Source organism: Heterodontus francisci, chromosome 34 (genome assembly GCF_036365525.1).
Source record: "Heterodontus francisci isolate sHetFra1 chromosome 34, sHetFra1.hap1, whole genome shotgun sequence".
NCBI classification, from domain to species: domain Eukaryota; kingdom Metazoa; phylum Chordata; class Chondrichthyes; order Heterodontiformes; family Heterodontidae; genus Heterodontus; species Heterodontus francisci.
Genome location: NC_090404.1, coordinates 13,885,164 through 13,908,876, shown reverse-complemented (window position 1 = coordinate 13,908,876; position 23,713 = coordinate 13,885,164). Strand labels below are relative to the sequence as shown.

The window sequence follows — 23,713 nt, the reverse complement described above, 5'->3', positions numbered from 1 at the left end:
TCAGTTCCCTCCATGGCTCCGCCCATCTCTACCTTGGTAACATCCTCAGGTCCTACAACACATGGTGATAACTGAGCTTCGCCAATTCTGGCCTCTGGTGCATTTGCTACTTTAATCACTCCACAATTGGCGCCATGTCTTCAGCTGCCTCGGCTAGAAACACTGGAATTCCACCCCCTCCTACCCAACAGCCTCCCACCCCCCACCCTCGCCCACCCCCCGCCTAAACCTGTCCACTTCTCTACCTCTCTCTCTCCTCAATTAAGACGCTCCATAGAAACTACCTCTTTGATGAAGCTTTTTGTCATCTGTCCTGATATCGTCCCATGTGGCTCTGTGTCAAATCTTGTTTTATAACGCTCCTCCAAAGCGCCTTGGGTCGTTTTACTACAGAAGTTGTTGTTGTTGGGAGACGAGGAAGGTATTGCTATTTGTTTGGGATCATTAATTGTCTATTTTTTTCAGTAAGAAATGAAACGGATTTCCTGTTCAACATAAAGACGCAGATTTTATTGATTACAACGCTACAATTCATAGATTCAGACGGCATTTCGGAGCAAACTCCAACAGGCCATTAAAGAAACAGGCGATGAGAATTAACATCTATGTTGACATCCTGGTCGCGTTTCTCCTTGAAGAAGCAACTAATTAATGAATTGTTTACTTTAAGCTGTCTACATGGAGAAACTGGGATATGATCCAACTGGTATTAGAAGGTACAGGACACAATCCGAAATCATTCATTTAAATCCTAAACACTGATTCCCGTGTTGGCCCTTGTGTGATCCTATCTCTTCTCTCTTCGTAGCAATCTATCAATCCCAATCCAATCCTCTGGCCCGGCTCCCTCCCCATATGCCTGTATCAATCCTAAACTAATAGCACTGCCCCGTACTATCCCCGTAACTCAGTATCAATCCCAACCAAATCTCAGCAACCACTTTTCTGCATCAGACTAATATTAATGCCTACTCTCTCCCTATTGCCTTACGTTAATCCAAAACTAATCTCATTGCACCACCCCCCCCACCCCCTGCTGTAGTCCTGTATCAATCCAAAACTATTACAATTGAACCTTCTTTACCCACAGCCCAGTGTCAATCTAATGCTACAGCCACTCTCTCCCTGTAGCCCTATAGCAATCCCACACTAATCCCACATTGCCTTGTGTTAATTGCAAACTATTCCTACAGCCCTGCTCTCTACCCATAGCCCGGTATTAGTCCCAAACTTATCCCACTGCTCCATTCTCTCCCCATAGCCTTGTATCAATCACAACGTAAACCCTGCTCTCTTTCCACACTCTACTCACAACAGCTACGTGGCCTCCACTGAAAGTTTTGGGACCTGAAAATGTAGAGGAGGGGATTGAGGATGCAGCTGAAGGAAGTGAGAGTCCAGGTATACGGCCGAATTGTACAAAGGTACCACGTTGTGATTTCCTCTGAAGGTACCAGCAGATTCTTCAACACAAAGGATAGTTCAATGATGTGAAATGGGGCAAAACAGAAAAGGAGAAGAGCCAGAATCGCCCAAATGGTTCGCAGCACTTTCCTCTTCATCAATTCCATGGATTCCTTACCAACTCCCACTTTGATCAGTTTCTTTGCGGTCAAAGCATAGCAGGTCAACAGGATCAGGATTGGGATAAAAAATGTCAACAATTTGGGGCACAGCAGAAGCACTGGTTTCCTCTCCCAGAATGAAACCAGAGCCTTGCATGAAAGTAGGCCGTTTAAAGTGGCCTTTCTCGTGAATAAATGCGCCAGGCTCAGGGATAGCACAGTGAGCCAAATTGCAATGGACAGAACAATGCAGTATTGGGACTTTCTCCAGGCACGAGACCTGATGGGATGGACAACAGCGAAGTATTGATCAACAGCAATGCAGGTCATGAAGAGTGGGTTGCCGTGAAGGTTGATGATATTTAAGATAAAGCTGATATCACGCAGTAACACCACCGAGATAAGTGCCTTTGTACATTGCAGAAGGGCAAGTTTAGAAGCCAGGATGACCAAGATGTTGATGATGGTTAAGTCAAGCAGGAGAACATCAGTTGACGATGAGACCTTCTTCATTCGTATGATGTGCCAGAGTGCAATTGAGTTTAAAGTAATACCCAACGTAATGAGTGGGCCAAGGAGAGCGGGAAGGACAATCAATTGTATCTTGAAGCTGATTTGACAGGAACTGTCTATCAAGGGCCCAACAGTAGCATTTCCAGTCTGATTGGTTGAATGAATCTCCAACCAGGGTCTATCGACTGTTGCATTCCAACTCACAAAAGTAGCCATATTATGTCAAACAATAAAGAACTACCAACGAAAATGTATGAAAACTTAGAGCTGATAATGTCCAATAACTGTTGAGATGGCACTGTATGATTATTTGTTGTTAAAGGGTTCAGGTGGGTCTTCAAGATGTTAATAATATTTTATTATTCATTATCCGAAGACCTGAAGTTCTTATCTGAAACCAATAAAAAAACAATAAGATCAAGAGTATCCCGTGGTACCAGAATGCAGAGTTGCATCGATCACATAGAACTCTGAAGTCTGAAAATGTACAGATATGGACTTATTGAAGTATTGAAAATTCTGTCATCCTATGTGTTAGAAAATGAGATACCAGTACTGGTGCCTCTCTCGCAAGGTAATTTCTGTATATTAACTACTGTTCCTCAGTCCCTCTCCTTCAGGGATCCATCTGTATATTGACAGGTGTCCCTCAGTCCCTCTCTCCCACAGTGATATCTGTACACTGACTGGTGTCTCTCAGTCCCTCTCTCTCACAGTGATATCTATACACTGACTGGTGTCTCTCAGTCCCCTCTCTCTCAGGGTGATATCTGTACACTGACTGGTGTCTCTCAGTCCCTCTCTCTCACAGTGATATCTATACACTGACTGGTGTCTCTCAGTCCCCTCTCTCAGGGTGATATCTGCACACTGACTGGTGTCTCTCAGTCCCTCTCTCACAGTGATGTCTATACACTGACTGGTGTCTCTCAGTCCCCTCTCTCTCAGGGTGATATCTGTACACTGACTGGTGCCTCTTGGTCCCTCTCCCTCAGGGAGATATCTGTACACTGACTGGTGTCCCTCAGTCCCTCTCTCTCAGGGTGATATCTGTACACTGACTGGTGCCTCTCGGTCCCTCTCCCTCAGGGTGATATCTGTACACTGACTGGTGTCTCTCAGTCCCCTCTCTCTCAGGGTCATATCTGTACACTGACTGGTGCCTCTCGGTCCCACTCCCTCAGGGAGATATCTGGATATCTGTACACTAACTGGTGTCTCTCAGTCTCTCTCTCGCAGTAAGATATCTGTACACTGACTGGTGTCTCTCAGTCCCTCTCTCTCAGGGTGATATCTGTACACTGACTGGTGCCTCTCGGTCCCTCTCCCTCAGGGTGATATCTGTACACTGACTGGTGTCTCTCAGTCCCTCTCTCTCAGGGTGATATCTGTACACTGACTGGTGCCTCTCGGTCCCTCTCCCTCAGGGTGATATCTGTACACTGACTGGTGTCTCTCAGTCCCTCTCCCTCAGGGAGATATCTGTACACTGACTGGTGTCTCTTGGTCCCGCTCCCTCAGGGAGATCTCTGGATATCTGTACACTGACTGGTGCCTCTCGGTCCCTCTCCCTCAGGGAGATATCTGTACACTGACTGGTGTCTCTCAGTCCTGCGCTGTCAGGGAGATATCTGTACATTGGTATCTCTCAATCACCCAGCCCTCGGGGAATCGTTGTGAAGGAATTCGGCCATACACATGCGTTATTATGTTACACGAGTTATTTTCCTATGAATTAGGGATTTAAAAAATAGGAGCAGGGTATCTTCCTAAAAGGTGATGTAGGAATTGCCACATCTTTGAGCATACAGGCAGCTTCTGCTAAGAGGGATTCACTCCTAAAAGTGATGAACCTCCATACGTTAAAAAGAGAAAAAAACTAGTTATGCAGCTTAGAAACAGTATAAATATTGGAACCGCACAGTGGATATTTAGATTCGTTGAATTCACTCCAGCGTTTCTCAGAGTAAAGGCACTCATTGTGTTCTGGTAACGATAGTTCTCCCTTTAATTGGGATAGAGCTATCTCACTAAACTCTGTAGCGTTCTACTCGGGGATTTAAAGTAAATGCTGCTTTAAATATTGATGGATATCTTAAGAAGTTTACTGTAACATTTTTTCAGACTTAAAACTTGGATTTTCTACTAGAATTAAGATTATACTTTCATTCTTTTCCTAGAAACCTCAACGTTGCGATTGGCTTCCTATTTCATGTGAATTGCATGTTCAGTTCTTTTATAACCTTTTATATAATGTAGAAAATATATAGTCTTCTGTATCGCAAACACAAAAACTCATCTCCATACACACTTCAGTGGGGAGGTACATTATTCACGAGAGATTCCCAAACCCTTATAATATCTGGGTTTTTATAATCTGATAAAGCTTGCAAAAAATGCTACCTGAAGTATGGCCATATGCTCATTTGGTTCCTTTCCTTTGTGGAGAGTTTGATCTGTTCTTCAGACTCATTCACGTATCTGTGAGATCTGTCTTTCTCAACATTAAATGAGAGTGATCATCTGGGGGGTACGCCTGATCCGAGATAAAGCCAAAACGGGGGTAGGATTATTACATTTGCACACCAACTAATGTTTCCCAGTTCTTTTCCCTCAAGAAGATATATTTTTATTGATTGATACCTCTCAGTCCCTATCCCTCAGGAACTATCAGTGGTGTCTCTCAGTCCCTTTCTCAGGGAAATACAAGTACACTGACTATTATAATTCTGTCCCTCTCTGTCATGGAAACATCTGCACATTGACTCCCTCAAAGAGGTAGCTGTGCAGGGATTGGGATGTCTCACTCCTTCAAGACTGACTTTCACCCCTGGGTTCAAAAGCAGCCTCGTTGTGTATGACGCTGCCTTTCCATTTCACTATTTTTCCATTTACCAATCATTTATTTGCATTGATTTGAATTCCTTGCCTATCCATGCCTTTTTCATATTTTCCTCGTTTCTTTCACTCATCATCTCAGATTCCTTATAGATGTTGAAAATGTAAAGGCGTACCAACAGTTCACAAAGACGCGCTTCACTATGGCAAGATCACCAAGCCAATCCAACATCTGTAAAGTTTTCAGAACCTTTCTCTCTCTTGTGCTTTCGATTTCTCCCATGTGCTTCTGTTTCCTGTTATTCCTTATTTCCCTTCTTGCTCTCTCTCTCTCATCCGTCACTACCACTGCCTTGCTCTTTGTGTGCCTTTCTCTGGCTTCCTGCTGCAACACATTAACTGCTCATTACTGTTTTTCTCTATCTCCCCTGGTCACTGTATTTATATCTTTGTGTCCTTGGTACTGTCTGCCTTTGTCTCTCTCCTCTTCTATCCGTTTCTCAAGCTCTCCATCATGATCTCTCTGGAGATTGCCTGTTAATCTATATGTCTGTCTCCCCGCTGTCTCGCCCTCTCATTCTCTCTCTGGCTACGCACAGTTTACTTCTTCCAGTCTCTCCGTTTGCCATATATTTATTTCCCTCTCACAATCTCTGCCCAATCTTTGTTCCATTCCATTTCATTGATTACCTTTCTACCTGCACTCACCATCATTCTCTGTTTCTGCCCTGTTTATCCAGGGGCTCTGCCTCATTCTTTCCATTTATCTTTCTCTATCTATGAGGATTTCTATATTACACTAGTAACGAGTTTCGTCCGATTCCCAGTCTCACCTAAATAACAAATTTCTGTACAATTCCAGCCAATATAAATAAATACACAATAAGAAGCATTGAACATAAATGGGAACTTACCCTTTAATTTTCCTTTCCCACGATCTACTCATCCTATCCCCGCTCTGTATTCCACAAATCCCGGCCTCTACTCTCCCAATCCAGACTCTCCAAACCCATAAGCACCACTCTCTACTCCCCATCCCCGCTCTGTACCCTTCTATCCCCACTCTCGACTCCTCCACCTTCACTTTATACTCCCCCATCCCCTTTCTCTACTCCCCCATCCTCAATCTCTACTCCCCCCATCCCCACGCTGTTCATCCATCCTCGTTTTTTACTCTCCCATCCTCAATCTCTACTCCCCTCATCCCCACTCTGTTCATCCATCCCCGTTTTTTACTCTCCCATCCTCAATCTCTACTCCCCCATCCCCGTTCTCTACCCACCCATCCCCACTCTCTACTCCTCCTCCACAGTCTCCACTCCTGAATCTCCACTCTCTATTCCTCCATCCTCAATCTCTACTCCTCTAAGTCACTCTCTACTCCCACATCCTCACTCTCTACTTCCCCATACGCACATTCTATTCTCCTCTTGCCATTCTCAACGTTCTATTTACCCATCCCCGATCTCCAGTCCCCCATCTCCACTTCCCATCCTCATTCTCTACTCCCCACCCGCACTCTCTATACCCCCATCATCTCTCTCTACTCTCCTCTCCTCACTGCCTATTTCTCCTTCCGCACTCTGCATTCATTGACAGTGACATGTGCCTCCCTCCAAACTGACCCTGCTCTTTAACTGCTGAAAGTACCGCTCACCTTCCACTCCCTCTCAATCTGTGTATTTTGGACTCCTTACTCTTTTACTGTGTCGAAATCATAGAATGGCTGTGTGGACTCACAGTTCAGTCTGTTTTGATTGTGGAGCATCAGATCTAGCACAAGAAGAAGCAAGATTGAAATAAAATTTGCAGTTAATCCTTCAACCCTCTTCCAACAAGTTGAAGCAGTGACCGGCGTCAGTGACATTTTATAGTTCTGGATCTGCAGTTGGTGCTTGTCTTTGCTATGCAAACATCAGGCTCCTCCCTCCATCCCAATGCAATGGGAATACTCATGTGAATCTCCATGTAATTCCAGGATTGGTGGGATGTATATTGTCCACTCATCCTTGGTTCCCTGGGTTCAAATCCAGTTGCAGACAGTAGGGATAAAGATCTCTGATTGGCTACTGAGTGAAACGATGGGCCGTATTCTGTCATCACAGCCTATCAGCCTATGACACCTGCCAGTGCACACTGAGGTGTCCGTCTCCTGACCATAGCAGTAACATTATTACAGACCTTGATCTCCAGTCTGATTTGGAGTGGATCAGGTGTCACTATACACTGTGATTTCCATACCCTGATGATGACTCTGAGCTCTTTCTACGTTCTAAACACAAACTGCAAACAGAGATAGGTTCCTGTTCAGAATCATTTATGTGCCCTTTCTTGTTATTGCATTTTGGGAATCAATGTGACATTTTTCTATCGTATAGACTTGTATTTATCCATTGATACATGAGCGTATACTGCCTACCTCTCTATTGAGATAAAGTTTATTTGGGCTATCAAGGAGAGGACTAAATGGTTTTACAACTGTTTTTTGTTAAGAAATAAGGTGGGTAAGAGTAATGTGGGCCCATTGTTGACAGACACAATTATATCGTAATTGGAATTGAGGAAATGGCAGACTTGCTTAAATGTTACTTTGTAGTATCACACTTCACACTACATGATGTGGAAAAATATGAGAGATGCAAGGAAAACTGAAAAAAAGAAAAGAAATGAAGGTGAGGAACTAATTGTAATCGATATACCGATGAGACTAAAGATTGCAGAGCACTGTAACTTCCACCCTAGGGTGTTAAAGGCATAGGTGAAGTGATTTCTGATGCATTACTCTCTTGATTTAATAATTATCCCCTTGAATTGGAAAATTGTCAATGCCGCTGCACTATTTAAGTGTTGTAAGATAAATTAAGAGATTATAGACCTATCTGTCGTTAGTAAGTTCATTAGAATCTGTTGTTAGAGACAGAATGACTGAGCACTTGGACAGATATGAGCTGATTGGAAAGGGTCTTCAAGGATTTGTAAAGGTAAGTCATATCTAAAGAACCTAGTTGAATTCTAAAGGTGGCAACTAACGTGGTAGATAAGGGAGTGTCTATGGTTGTTGCTTATAGGGACTTGCAGGTGGCAGTTGACACTGTTCCTCATAAGAAACTACTAACAAAAATGGAGTCAATCTATTGGTTTGGATAGGGAATTGGTTAGAAGGCAGGAGAAAGTGTAGGCTACGTACTCAAACTGGCAGGATATAACTAGTGGCATCACCTGCAATCAGTGCTAGTGCGCCAGTTTTTAATCATGCCAATAAAAGAGTCGAATGAAATAATAGAGTCGCATATATAAATTTTCTGACGACTCCAAGTTAGGTGGAAAAATAAATAATGTAGGTCAGAGCAGAAAATGCAATACAACGTATCTCTTAGATTCCGTAAGTTGGTGAAACTGAGACAGATGGATTTCATTGCCGGAAAGTGTGATGTCATCTACTTTGTACCTAAGCAAGATAGAGCAGAGTATTTTCTGAATAGGGATAAGCTAGGTTTCCGGATCCAAGTGCAGAAATCACGACTGAGTGCACCGGATACAGAGAAGAGTATGGGACCCGACAACAACCCCCTGAATTGCTGAAGACCTGTGCTCCAGTACTAGCTGTGCCATTAGCCAAGCTGTTCCTGTACATCAATGTCACTGGCATTTGCCCGACAATGTGAAAAATTACCCAGGTATGTCCTTTCCACAAAAAAGAGAGGACAAATCCAATTTGGCCAATTATAGTCAAACAACCTGCTCTCAACCATCTACAAAGTGATGAATAGGGTTGTTAACAGTGTTATGAGGCGGCACTAGGGCGGCACAGTGGCGCAGTGGTTAGCACCGCAGCCTCACAGCTCCAGGGACCCGGGTTCAATTCTGGGTACTGCCTGTGTGGAGTTTGCAAGTTCTCCCTGTGTCTGCGTGGGTTTTTCCAGGTGCTTAGGTTTCCTCCCACAAGCCAAAAGACTTGCAGGTTGATAGGTAAATTTGCCATTAGCAATTGCTCCTAGTATAGGTAGGTGGTAGGGAAATGTATAGGGACAGGTGGGGATGTGGTAGGAATATGGGATTAGTGTAGGATTAGTATAAATGGGTGGTTGATGGTCGGCACAGACTCGGTGGGCCGAAGGGCCTGTTTCAGTGCTGTATCTCTAAACTAAACTACGCACTAATAACCTATTCATTGGTTCTCAGTTTTGGTCCTGCTAGGGGCACTTGGCTCCGGACCTCATTACAACCTTGTTCCAAACGTGGACAAAAGAGTTCAATTCTAGAAGTGAGGTGAGAGTGACTTCCCTTGACATTAATGCAGACTTTGACCGAATGTAGCATTATGGAGCCTGAGTAAAAGTGAGGTCAATGGGGAATCAGGGGAATTTTCTTCATCGGTTGGTGTCATACTTGGAGGAAAGGAAGATGGTTGATGGAGGCCAATCAGCTCAGCTCCAGCAATGCTGTAGGAGCTCTTCAGGGCAGTGTCCTAGACTCAGCCATCTTCAGCTACATCTTCCCTCCATCGTAAGGTCAGAAGTGTGAATGTTTGCTAATGATTGCACCGTGTTCACTCCCATTCGCAATTTCTCAGAAAATGTGCCCACATGCTGAGAAGTGGTAAGTAACTTTTGCATCACACAAGTGCCAGGCAATGACCATTTCCCACAAAAGAGAGTCTCAATACCTCCATTCGACATTCAACTGCAGCCCCCACAGTCACCATTGACCACAAACTTAACAGGACCAGCCACATAAATACTCTGGCTACAAGAGCAGGTCAGAGGCTGGGAATTATGCAGCGATCAACACACCTCCTGCCTTCCCAAAGACTTTCCATTACCTACAGGGCACAAGTCAGGAGTGTGATCGAATACTCTCCAGTTAGCTGATGACTGCTACTCCAACAATACTCAGAAAGGTCGATATCATTCAGGACAAAGTAACCCGTTTGATCTTCACCCCATTCACCACATTAAACATTCACGCCCTCCACCACTGGCGCTCCGTGGCTGCAGTGTGTACCATCTACAAGATGCACTGCAGCAACGCACCAAGCTTTCTTCGGCAGCATTTCCCAAACCTGCGACCTCTGCCACCTAGAAGGACAAAGACAAGTCGCACACCATTCTGACTTCGAAGTTTATTGCCGTTCCTGCACTGTTTCTGGATCAATAGCCTGGAATGCCCTCCCTAGCAGCAGTGTGGGTCTGCAAGGATTTGTACCTACACTACACAGACTGCAGCAGTTCTCTCACTATCGCTCTATCGTCCTTTCTATCTCTCTGCATCTATCTCTCGATCTCTACCGATCTCTATCTATCCCCCAATTTTCCACCATCTTCCACTGTTAGATGTGATTTCTGATGTGAATCTTAATTGTATTCTAAGTGTGCATGTGTGGCATACTGCCCACTGACCCCGGGACCTGGGATCAAATTCGGCAACAGACGGATATAATAAAAGACTTCTCTATCTGACATTGGGCAGGATGAGGCCGGGATCTAGTCGCTACCTTTTCACCTGCTGGGGCCTCGGTCAATTTCAACCACAGGCAGAGGTGATGAAGGTCTCCGTTCTCTAATGGAGGACTGGGAGGACAATGGGCCAACGCACTGCAATCACAGCGTGATAAATGTACATGGAAGAGTGTTTCAGTAATCACTGAAATTCCCACATCCTGACTTCTCCCTTATTTATGGACCTGATGGGCCGAATGGCCACCTTCAGCTCCGAAAATGACTCTATAACCTAGAGAACTTGGTCGCCAGTGACACTGTGCAATAGTTCAGCTGTCAGTGAGCACTGAGATTTCCATATCCTGCTGCCGACACTGAGAATTTTCCACATTCTCAACACGAACAGAGATAAGCTTCTATTCAAAATTATTCGCTGCCCTTTTGTTCAGTTTCTTATTATTGCATTTTGGGATTCAAATGATATCTGCCAATCGACGTATCTATTTGCCCTATCCAAATCTCTCCATCAGTCTGTCCAAGTAATTATATATAGCTGTGTCTGTCTCTCTATTTATATCTCGATCTCTTTCAATTTTCTAAATATCTGTCTGTCTATTTTTCTATATGTCTATCAATCTATTTATTTATGTATCTCTATGCTCCTAAAGCTCGCTTCCTGTCCACTCTGTCCCCCTTTAAGACGGTCGTTAAAAACTATCTCTTTGACCGAACATTTATGCATCAGTGCTAATATCTTGGATCCTGTGCCACGTTATGGCTGTTTCTTTACTTGTCGCATTACCATCTCCTTTTTCCTTGCACTATCATTCCCTTTTATCATTTTGTATCTCCTACATTCTGCATTTCATTTCCTCTCTCCTCCCCTTGCCACATTTCCCTGTCTCCTTATTTGCTTGAAACCGATTACAGTACAACCCGGTCTAGTTCTGATGTTATGACCGACCGCTCCAAAATATACCATTCTGATTGCGGTGGGAGAAACACACTGTTAATTCAATCCCTTCACTCCACAGATCGCCTAACATATCATTTAAAACTTTCCAAATTAAAGAAAGACCCAGCCAAATTGTACCATCTTTTAACCCCCGAATGAGGCTAACCAAACCAGGTGTCTTTAAATCAACACATTAACTCTTTAATTAGAAGAACTGAATGCTTAAACATTATGAAGATATAAACAACATTTAAAATAGAAAAAAATAGAGTCCTTGCACATTTACAGTCCAATGTTGCTTGAAGTCCTCACGGAATGCTGCTTGAAGTCCTCACAGTCGTCCGAATGTGGGATAAAAGGTTCTTCCACAGTAGAATAGTCCGTCGTTGAACTTCAACAGGTGGTGATGCTTTCCTTCTTCAGTGAATTTCAGCAATTAACGACTTGCAAACACTTTCAATAGAATCAAAGATTGTCACCATCTAACTTCTCTTTCTTCAATTTAAATTACCAGAGATCTCTGTTTTGGCTTGACTTTTTTTAGAATTTTGAGAGATAATAATTAACAGACAAAAAATCCTACTCCTTCAGTTTAAATGGTTGAGAACTCTTTTTACAAGTGCTAAACACCATGGCTGTCTGTTCGTGTCCTCTGTGTCTGTGTTCAAAGAACAAAGAACAAACAAAGAACAAAGAACAGTACAGCACAGGAACAGGCCATTCGGCCCTCCAAGCCTGTGCCGATCTTGATGCCTGCCTAAACTAAAACCTTCTGCACTTCCAGGGACCGTATCCCTCTATTCCCATCCTATTCATGTATTTGTCAAGATGCCTCTTAAATGTCATTATCGTACCTGCTTCCACCTCTATCATGTCATCCCTCCACCTCCGTCGTTCCAGTGAAAACAATCCGAGTTTATCCAACCTCTCCTCATAGCTAAAGCCCTCCAGATGAGGCAACATCCTGGTAAACCTCCTCTGTACCCTCTCCAAAGCCTCCACGTCCTTCTGGTAGTGTGGCGACCAGAATTGCACGCAATATTCTAAGTGTGGCCTAACTAAAGTTCTGTACAGCTGCAGCATGACTTACCAATTTTTAAACTCAGTACCCCGACCAATGAAGGCAAGCATGCCGTATGCCTTCTTGACTACCTTATCCAGCTGCTTTGCCACTTTCAGTGACCTGTGGACCTGTACACCCAGATCTCTCTACCTGTCAATACTCTTAAGGGTTCTGCCATTTATTGTATACTTCCCACCTGTATTAGATCTTCCAAAATGCATTACCTCACATCTGCTCGTTAGAACAAACTGTCTTCAACTAAAAAGCCAGTTCAAATTGAATTTTAACAAATGTATCGCTTGATGCTCACTCCCAGTGTCTGTATCTATGGTAGTGAGAATGCACCTTTTGAATCACAGTCTCCAAACGGCTGTTTCTAAGGCAACAAATATGCACCTTCCTATAACTCTTGAGGCTTGTTGGTTCTTAAAGCAATACTGATCTTTTCAAGCCTTAAAGGCAAACTGCATATTCCCGCCCACCACCCCCCCCCCCCACCCCACCACCCCCCAAAAAAACGACAGGACCTTGACACTGATGAAAGATCACAGGCCTGAAAGGTTAACTCTGTTTCTTTCTCCACAGATGCTGCCAGACCCTTTGACTATTTCCAGCATTTTCTGTTTTTACACTAATGTACAGGCTCTGACTGGGGGTTGAAAGAAATACTGAGTGAGGTCAGCTTGCCATTGAACCTTGTGACTAGTCAGACCATTTGGAAACATTTTGATGCGTTCGTGGGAGAATTAATGCCAGTGTTTGATTTTTTGCTGCAACTCACATCTTTCCATTTCAGTCAAATTACAAATGATTATACATCAATGAGTTCCAAGTGATATGAAACATTGTGTGGCTCTTGGTTTGTATGTACGCGCCTCAGTGTGCATGTGGCTGCGTGTGTTCCTGTGGCCTTGACATGTCTCTGTGCATCTAAAAAGAATCACTGAATCGCACAGCACACAAGGAGGCCATTCAGACCATCGTGTTTGCACTGGCTCTTTGAAAGAGCTTTCCAAATAATCCCACTCCCCACTTCATTCCGCACGGCACTGCGAAGGTTTCATAGAAATAGAAGTCATAAGAAATTTATAACACAGAAAGAGGCCAATCATCCCATCATGTCTGTGCTGGTCGATGATGAGCTACCCAGCGTAATCCTACCTTCCTGCACTAGATTTGTAGCCCTGCAGGTTACAGCTCTTCAAGCAGATATCCAAGTATTTTTCAATGCCTTTCTGCTGCTACCACCCTTTCAGGCACTGAGATCCAGATCCCCCCATCCTCTGGCTGAAAAAAGTTTCTTCATCTCCTCGCTAATCCTGCTATCAATTACTTTAAATCCATTCCCTCTGGATTTTGATCCATCTCCTAATGTAAATAGGTCATCCTTATTTACTCTATCTAGGCCCCTCATAATTTTACACACCTTAATTAAGTCACCCCTTGCCCTCCTCTGTTCCAAGGAAAACAACCCCAGCCTATCTAATCTTTCCTGATAGCTACATTCCCCAGTCCTGGCAATTTCCTCGTAAATCTACTCTGCACCCTCTCCAGTTCAATCACACTGTAATGTGGTTACCAGAACTGTACAGCTAACATGCATGTGCAGCAAGCAATTAAGAAGGTATGGTGGCCTTCATTGTCAGAGGATTTGAGTGCAGGAGTAGTGAAGTCTTGCTTCAATTGTATAGAACCTTGGTTAGTCCGCACCTGGAGTACCCTGTGCAGTTTTGGTCCCCTTACCTTAGGAAGGATATTGTTGCCATACAAGGAGTGCAACGAAGATTCACCAGACTTGTTCCCGGGATGGTGGGACTGTCCTATGAAGAGAGATTGGGGAAACTGGGCCTATATTCCCAAGAGTTTCGAAGAATAAGAGGTGATCTCATTGAAACTTATAAAATAATTGAAGGGATAGACTGGGGTAGATGCAACTAAGATGTTTCCCCTGGTTGGGGAATCTAGAACCAGGGGACACAATTTCAAAATAAGGGGAAGCCACTTAGGACAGAGATGAGTAGAAATTTCTTTACTCAGAGGGTTGTCATAGAGTAATGGAGTCATACAGCACAGAAACAGGCCCTTCGGCCCATCGTGTCTGTGTCGGCCATCAAGCACCTAACTATTCTAGTCCCATTTTCCAGCACTTGGCCCGTGGCCTTGTATGCTATGGCGTTTCAAGTGCTCATCTTAATACTTCTTAAATGCTGTGAGGGTTCTTGCCTCTACCACCACTTCAGGCAGTGTATTCCAGATTCCAACCTCCCTCTGGATGAATTGTTTTCCTCAAATCCCCTCTAAACCTCCTGCCCCTTACCTTAAATCTACACCCCCTGGTTACTGGCCGCTCTGCTACGGGAAACAGTCTCTTCTTATCTAACCTGTCAATGCCCCTCATAATTTTGTATACCTCAATCATGGCCAGCACAGACACGATGGGCCGAGGGGCCCGTTTCTGTGCTTTATAACTCTATGACTCTATGTCCCCCCTCATCCTTCTCTGTTCTAAGAAAAACAACCCTAGTCTTTTCAGTCTCTCCTCATAGCTGAAATGTTCCAGCCCAGGCAACATCCTGGTGAATCTCCTCTGCACCCTCTCCAGTGCAATCACATCCTTCCTATAATGTGGTGCCCAGAACTGTACACAGTACTCCAGCTGTGGCCTAACTAGCGTTTTATACAGCTCCGTCAAAACCTCCATGCTCTTATATTCTATGCCTCGGCTAATGAAGAGAAGTAACCCATATGCCTTCCTAACCACCTTATCGACCTGTGCTGCTACCTTCAGTGATCTATGGACAAGTACACCAAGGTCTTTCTGACACTCTGTACTTCCTAGGGTCCTACCATCCATTGTATATTCCCTTGCCTTGTTAGTCCTCCCAAAATGCATCACCTCACACTTCTCAGGATTAAATTCCATTTGCCACTGCTCCACCCATCTTAAGAGCCCATCTACATCGTCCTGTAATCTAAGGCCTTCCTCCTCACGACACCACCAATTTTCGTGTCATCTGCGAACTTACTTATCATACCTCCTATATTCATTTCTAAATCATTAATGTACACTACAAACAGCAAGGGCCCCAGTAGCGATCCCTGTGGTACACCAGTGGGCACAGGCTTCCACTTGCAAAAACAACCCTCGACCATTACCCTCTGTTTCCTGCCACCAAACCAATTTTGGATCCAATTTGCCAAATTGCCCTGGATCCCATGGAGCCTTCTTAACCAATCACCCATGCGGGTTGTGAATATTTGGAATTCTTTACCCTAGAGGGCTGTGGAAGCACAGTCATTTAGTATGTTTAAAGCAGAGATTGATAGATTTCTAAATACCAATGGCATAAAGAGATTTAGGGATAGTGTGGGGAAAAAAGGCATTGAAGTCTTACGACGAAGGATTGGACAGGCTAGGCTTGTATACGCTGGAATTTAGAAGAGTAACAGACGATTTGACTGAAAACATATAAGATCCTGAGGGATCTTGACAGGGTGGATGAGGAAAGAAAGTTTCCCCTTGTGGGAGAATCCCAAACTAGGGGTCACTGTTTAAAAATAAGGGGTCGCCCATTTAAGACAGAGATGAGGAGAAATGTTTTCTCTCAGAGGGTCGCGAGTCTTTGGAAATCTCTTCCTCAAAAGGCAGTGGAAGCAGAGTCTTTGAATGTTTTTAAGGCAGAGGTAGATAGATTCTTGATAAGCAAGGGGGTGAAAGGTTACAGGCGGTAGGTGGAAATGTGGAGTAATCAGTTCAGCCATGAACTTATTGAATGGCGGAACGTGCTCAATGGGATGAATGGCGAACTCCTACTCCTATGTTCCTATGTACGCAGTACTCAAGTGTTTCATACAGTTCTAGCATAACCTCCTTTCTCTTATACTCTATGCCTCGGCTACTAAAGGAAAGCATGCCATGTGATGCTTTTCAAGTATTTATACACACCCCTCCTGAAAATTACTGTTGAATCTACTTCCATTACCCAATAAGGCATTGCATTGTAGATCATCATAACTCCCTGTGTTAAAAAAAAACAATCTCATCATCTCCCCAATTACCTCAACCCTGTGCCCTTTGAATGCCGACCCTACTGCCAATGCGAACTGTCTCTACCTATGTACTCTATCAAGCTATGGAATAAACTTCAGGATGCAGCGGTGCAGTAAAATGCCCTGCAATGGATAAAGGAAGAGAATGAATACCAAACAGCGGACGGGAGTTAGGATCACTCATTTGAATAATCCAAGGACGGCCGAATGGTCTCCCTCAATACAAACTGTTTGTGAACTGAAAGAAGTCAGATGTAACTTCTAGATACATGCAGCCGCCCCAGATGGCAGTGAGATGATGTGCTCACTGGCGTTACTGTAGAAAAATTTACAGACAGAAAAATGTTCATTCACTTTATTTTTCAAAGGGGATTTTAAAAATTGGAATAGAGATGCATTAATTTTAAATTGCAAATTCGCATTTTATTTTAAGTTTTATTCGAAATGATAATATCCCATGACAACACCAACAGCCCAGGATTGTTCATGGGGACAGAAAACATTCCAGCATTAAAAGAGACATTCTCAAGGACACTGGACATTGGGGGAGCTCTGTGCTTGGCGCTTGTTTAAACAATGAAATCACTACCTGGTGAAATCTATTCATTGTTTATACACTGTCGCAGAACCAGCAACACAATCTGATCAAATGAACCCTGTGACCAGGCCGCGGTCGTAGGATCTGGGAAACTGACAGGGGAGATGGGGTAAAGGGCTGCTTAATATTGTGGTCAGGCACAGAAAGGGCAGCAAAGGACAGAACGTATATCAAGGAGACAGAAATAGATTTATGAAGTTTATTTATAGTGTAAATGCGAATTGAAATCAACTAATATAATCCCACAAGTGGTCCTCACCTGTTCTTGTTGAGGGCTGTGTGTTTTATTATCTTTTAGGAAGGTCCCTATGCCTCACACTGTGGAGGCTGAATGGTTGCTTCTATTTACCGGTGGAAGAGCGCCCTCTGCTGAGCGCTAACTGGAACTCTCAGTGTGGGTTTTTGTCCGGGGTCCGCGACATCTCTGCAGCAGTGTGGGCTCCATGGCACAGAAATACACAGCGGTGTCGGAGAGAAGAACCCCGGAGATATTTAAAAGAACCGTTTTGTTTTCTTTGTGTAAACCAGCAGAGAGCCTGCCTGCGAAAATTGGAGACTTATCTTTAGCTCCCGAGCTATACATCGTCACTAAATCTTTCAGAGCTTCACCGGGACACTGGATGTACCAGAACAGAGCTGGAACAGCTGTCGAGTAACGGCAGTTTAGTATTATGGCCTGTCCTTCCTGAACCGTCAATTCAGGCGGATCCTGGTGCACAGAATCTTTGCCGTTCGTTCCTGTAACATAAATATAGAATTTGTAAAAAGTCTGTGGGTAAGTATAACCCTTGAAACACACGCTGACCACTTAAGCATAGACTCACCAGTCAGCACGACCAGTAATATCAGTAAGGCACATGGGGTGTACATGCTGCCTGATTTAGAGTTCCAAGGAAAATAATAGAATATTTAAACTATGTTGACCCTTCTGGTCTGATATTAAATAATAAACTCAGATTAGGGACAGGCTTCACTTATTGAGGAACTCAGGGGCGTTTCTCAGGGACAGCATTGGCTAGTTTGTCAGAACTGATGACAGTTGGGAGCCAATCAGTATTAGTTGTGGACCAATTAACTCCTCTGTGCGCCTCTTTCTGTCTCTGTCCTTCTCGGAGTCTCTGACTCCCTCTTTGGTTCCGTTACTATCAGTTTCTCTATGTCTTTCGGTTTTCCTGTGTCTCTATCACCACTCTCTCCATCTCTGAGTCTCTCTAGCTTTCACTGTCCTTGTCTCATTCTGCCGTGTTCCATGCAAGTGCAGAGAGTAGAAAATCAGTCTCTCGTTCCAATGAGCTTCCCACATGAAGTACTCCATTCTAATAGCAGCAATTATAATGGATAAAGATAATAACCGCAGCTCAGTGACAAGTGTAAAATAGCAGCAGTTGCATTAAAATCCTATAATATATAGGATAGCGATGAATCACGAGAGATATTTACATCCTTTGTATGTAGCACGATAATTAATGCTGAAGTTGGCATTAACATCGTGTGTAGGTTTATCTGCATTAAATTGTATTGACATAGTAACAATAATAAGAACAAGAGGAATGTGACAAGATCACAACCCCCTTCAGCAGTTTGAGAATTCAGTGATTTTCCAGGCAAATTTTACCCACATATCGCCACCAGAGGGAGCCCCCGCACCGTGTTTGCGTCTTCACTGCAGCTGATCAACCCCGACGTTACAAAGCATTGGTGAATAAGGAAGGCCATTCTTCCCATCTTAATCCATTCTTCCAGAAAATCCCCACACCTCTGAAATTGCCTCTGGGCAGCATTAAACTAATTTCTTGCTTTTAGACTCTGCCACTTTGCCGGGATTTCATTCCAAATATTGACCACTCTTTGTGTGACCAGCGATCTCCTCAGCTCAGTCCTCAAGTTACCTTTTACTGAATTGATTTTCTGCCCACATGCTCTGCCGCCGCAGTTTAATTTAAAGTATGTTTCAGGATTAACTCTTTCCGCATCACATGCTATTTTATATCTCTATGTGTTTTCCCCCTAGAATTCCTGCTTCCATTTTAGTCACTGCTTCTCTCACTATCTCTCCCTCTGATTGTCTCGTTGTTTCATTTGTTTCTCTCCGTTCCTCACTATACATGTCTCCCTGTTGCTGCATCTGCTTCTTCTTCACTGCATCTTCGTCTATTTCTCCAGCTGTCTCGCTGTCATTTCTCTCACTGTTTCTCCCTCGGTTTTTCTCCCCGTCTCTCCCTCATTTCCTATCTTTGCTTCTCACTCTGTTTCCCTCCCTGTGCCTCTATCTGTGCTTCTTTTTTTGTCCCTCCATCGGTATTTTCCTGGTATCTCTGTCTGTGTTCCTGTTTCTGTCTCTCCCTCTGTCGTTCTCCCTGTGCGTCTACCTGTGTTCCTCCCTCAGTCTTCCCCTCATTCTTTGTACCTGCCCTCTCTATATGTTTAGTTTAGTGATACAGCACTGAAACAGGCCCTTCGGCCCACCGAGTCTGTGCCGACCATCAACCGACCATTTTATACTAATCCTACACTAATCCCATATTCCTACCACATCCCCACCTGTCCCTATATTTCCCTACCACCTACCTATACTAGGGATAATTTATAATGGCCAATTTACCTACCAACCTGCAAGTCTTTTGGTTGTGGGAGGAAACCGGAGCACCCGGAGAAAACCCACGCAGACACAGGGAGAACGTGCAAACTCCACACAGGCAGTACCCAAAATTGAATCCGGGTCGCTGGAGCTGTGAGGCTGCGGTGCTAACCACTGCGCCACTGTGCCGCCGTTTCTATCATTGTCTATCCCTCAGTCTTTCTCACTGAATCCCTACCTTTGTTTTCTGTCTGTGTCTCTCCCTTAATTTTCTCCCGGTACCTCTATATGTGTTTCTGTCTCTGTCTCTCGCTCAGTCTTTCTCCTTGCACCTTTGTCTGTGTTTCTGTCCCTGTATCGTAATCAGTCTTTATCCCTGAATCTCTTTCTGTGCTTGCGTCTCTGGCTGTCCCTCAGTCTTTGTCCCTGTGCCTATGTCTGTGTATCTGCCTCAGTTACCTCCTCAGTCTTTCTCCCTGTATTTCAATTTGTGTTTCTGTCTCTGTCCCTCCCTCAGTATTTCTTCTTGTATCTCCATCAGTGCTTCTGTCCCTGTATCTCCCTCAGTCTTTCTCCCTTGGTCTCTATTTGTGTTTAGCGTTCTGTCCCTCCCTCACTATTGTCCTGGTATCTCTGCCTTTCTTTCTGTTTCTGTCACTCCCTCAGCCTTTCTCCTTGCATCGTTATCTGTGTTTTTCTCTCTCTATCCCTCCCTCCGTCTTTTTCCCTGTATATCTGTCTATGCTTCACTCTCTGTCGTTCCCTCAGTCTTTCTCCCTGTATCACTATCTGTGCTTTTATCATTGTCTCTTACTCATTCTTTCTCCCTGTGCCTCCAGGGACTATTAGTCCCTCCCTCAGTCATTCTCCCTGTACCTCTATCTATCTTTCTGTCTTAGTTTCCCGCGCTGTCTTTGTCCCTACATCTGTATCAGTATTTCTCTCTCTGTCTCTCCCTTTATTTTCTCTCTGTATCATTATCTGTGTTTCTCTCTCTGTATCTCCCTCAATTTTCTCCCTGTATCTCTGTGTGTTTCTATCTCTGTCTTTTCCTCAGTCTTTATCCCGGTATCCCCATCTGTGCTTCCCTCTCTCATTCTTTCTCCCTGTATCGCTATCAGTGTTTCTATCCTTGTCTCTCCCCCCACCCCCAGTATTTCTCCCTGTGCTTCTTTCTGTGTTTCTCTTTCTGTCTCTCCCTCAGTCTTTCTCCCTTGCATCTGTCTTTCTCTCTCTCTCTCTCTCTTTCTCTCTCTCTCTCTTTCTCTTTCTTCCCGTGTCTCTACTGGTACTTTGCTCAGTCTCCCTCAGTCTTTTTGCCTGTATCGCTGTCTGCTTTTTCCGTCTGTGTCAATCTTTCAATATTTCTTCTTGCATCCCTATCTGTCTTTCTCTCTCTATCTCTCCTCAGTCTTTCTCCCTGTATTTCTACTCCGCCACCCACCCCCCCCCCCAACCCCGCACCCCCCCCCCCCCCTCCCCCCGCGCCTCTCTCTAAATTACAGGTTTGAAAATCAAGTATTTACTGGAATGGGCAGCCAGGTTGCGCTCTGATGCATCGAGAGCTTTCGATCCTCCTAAAATGTCCAAATGTTTATTTTGTATTCCATTCCCGGGAGTTTATATGTGATGAGGTGACGGCTAATGGTGTAGAATGCGAGGGTAGTCAATACTGTGTAGCCTATGCTATGTCCACCATACATATATCACGGCTCTGCTTACAGCGACAAACCTCAAAAGCCTCTCCCGCCCATACTTAAGCCTTCCCCACAGCCTCACTCATCACATTCTGCCTAGACTGGCTTTGACCCCACGTCCATGATGATCAAAGGACAAGTGTCTGACTCATCACGTTGCAGTTCCCCGCAAGTTCTCAGAGACCATTACTGTTTGAAGTCGAGAAGTGAGAAATAGGGCCACCAGAGGGCGTGTCAGGGAGAACAAGATTAGCACGTGGACTGTTCCCTGACCCTCAGTGAATATATAAGCGATACTTATCTTCATACCTGGCAGCAAATATCACCATTTGCACGTCAGAATTATGCCAAAATAACTCGATTTTCTAGAAATATTCCTGATTCACCGAGCGCAGAAACCAGGAAAACGCAATGAATGAAATTGCAACTATCACTTTTTTGATTTTGGGTGAGTGTTTTCTGCAGAAAAAGCGTTTGCGGTTATTTTTTTTAATCATTTCTCATTTCTCTGTCTCTTTTGCATCGACAGTTATCGGCGGAGAGGCTCTAATCCACCAACCACAACAGATGTGTGCACAAGAGGGGCAATTGATTGAAATCCAATGCAATGCAACCACCAGCGGCACCGACGCTATCCACTGGTACAGAGAACAACCGAACCGTGGCCCCAGATTTATCATATCTGCAATCAACGGCAACGCCACTGACCGGCGGTTCAGACTCTTTATTGAACCAAAAAGAAACTATAACATTCTCGGTATTGACAGCACATTGGTATCAGACGCTGGAGTGTATTACTGTGCAGTGAGGCACTGTGAGGCAATGACTAAGCGCTCCAATACAATATCTGCGGCAGGTCCCTGTCAGGCAATCTCTACACATCTACTTTTCTCTCCTGTGTTGACTCTTTTATTGGCTGCAGTTCCACCTGCTTCCTCCGCCCTATTAGGAAAGGGTTGTTCAGACTTTCCTGAATCTGTTGACTCCTTCATGAGGTACAATTCTACAGGTTTCATACGAACATACAAACATATGAATTATAGTAGGCCACTGGGCCCCTCGAGCCTGCTCTGCCATTCAATACGTTCATGGCTGAACTGACTACTCCACATTTCCATCTATCCCCAATAACCATTCACCCCGTTGCTTATCAAGAATCTATCTACCTCTGCTTAAACAAAAATTCAAAGACTCTACTTCCACTGCCTTTTGAGGAAGAGAATTCCAAAGACTCACGACCCTCTGAGAGAGAAAAATTGTCTCCTCATCTTTGACTTAATGGCCGACCTTCTATTTTTAAACAGTGACCCCTAGTTCTAGATTCTCCCACAAGGAGAAACATCCTTTCCACATCCACCCTGTCAAGACCCCTCAGGATCTTATATGGTTCAATCAAGTCGCCTCTTACTCTTCTAAACTCCAGCAGATACAAGCCTAGCCTGTCCACGCTTTCCTCATAAGACAACCTTTCCATTCCAGGTATTAGTCTAGTAAACCTTCTCTGTACTGCCTCCAATTCATTTACATCCTTGCTTAACTGTGGAGGCCAGTACTGTACACAATACTCCAGGTGTGCTCCCACCAATGCCCTGTATAGCTGAAGTATAACCTCCCTACTTTTGTATTCAATTCCCCTCCCGATAAACGATAACATTCTATTAGCTTTCCTAATGATGTGCTGTACCTGCATACTAACCTTTTGCGATTCATGCACTAGGACACCCAGATCCCTCTGCATCTCAGAGCTCTGCAATCTCTCACCATTTAGATAATATGCTACGTTTTTGTTCTTCCTGCCAAAGTGGACAATTTCAAAATTTCCCACATCATACTCTATTTCCCAGTTCTTTGCCCACTCACTTAACCTATCTATATCTGTTTGTAGCCTCCTTATGTCCTCTTCATAAGTTACTTTTCTACTTATCTTTGTGTCATCAGCAAATTTAGCAACCATACCTTCGGTCCCTTTATCTCAGTCATTTATATAAATTGCAAAAATCATCCAGCCCATTCAGAAAGGGTTATTCTGACAGTCCGGAATATATTGATTCCTTTATGGGGTGGAGTTCCACAGGCTCCATTTATTCGGTAAGGAAAAGATTTTACTGGATTTTAACACCCAGCGCCAGACCTGTCCCTTCAGAGAGTCACTATCACAAAGGGATAGGATTTCCCTCAATTCCGTTCACAAGAGGAGAGGAACAATCTCATCATTAGACAACTCCATGTTCAGATGTGAACCGCTGGCGAAGGCAGCAGCGGATCAACAAATTGCCTCCTTACATCGGGGAGCAATGTCCTGTTCCAGCCAATCCAAGAGCAGCAAACCCACGTGACTGAGACTTTCTCTGGGCGGCTCCGACTTTCGTCAGACAAATGTTCAATGTTCCTGTTCTGCGGCGAACTGTGTGCCGTTTT

The 23,713-nt window shown here is 44.2% G+C and overlaps 1 protein-coding gene and 1 gene segment (V, D, J or C); one reads left to right on the top strand and one right to left on the bottom strand.

Annotated features, from left to right (window-relative positions):
- LOC137348664 (C-X-C chemokine receptor type 1-like) overlaps window positions 1–17,400 on the top strand; it is a 45,854-nt gene extending 28,454 nt beyond the window's left edge. Inside the window, exon 2 of the mRNA XM_068013922.1 lies at window positions 17,319–17,400. Within this exon, the coding sequence (XP_067870023.1) occupies window positions 17,319–17,400 (82 nt within the window). The remainder of the gene's footprint in view (window positions 1–17,318) is intronic.
- Window positions 17,397–17,890, bottom strand: LOC137348663 (T cell receptor alpha variable 20-like). The segment is given in 2 exon segments: window positions 17,397–17,758; window positions 17,845–17,890. Coding segments are annotated over 2 exon segments (408 nt in total).
- Window positions 17,891–23,713: the final 5,823 nt, after the last annotated feature.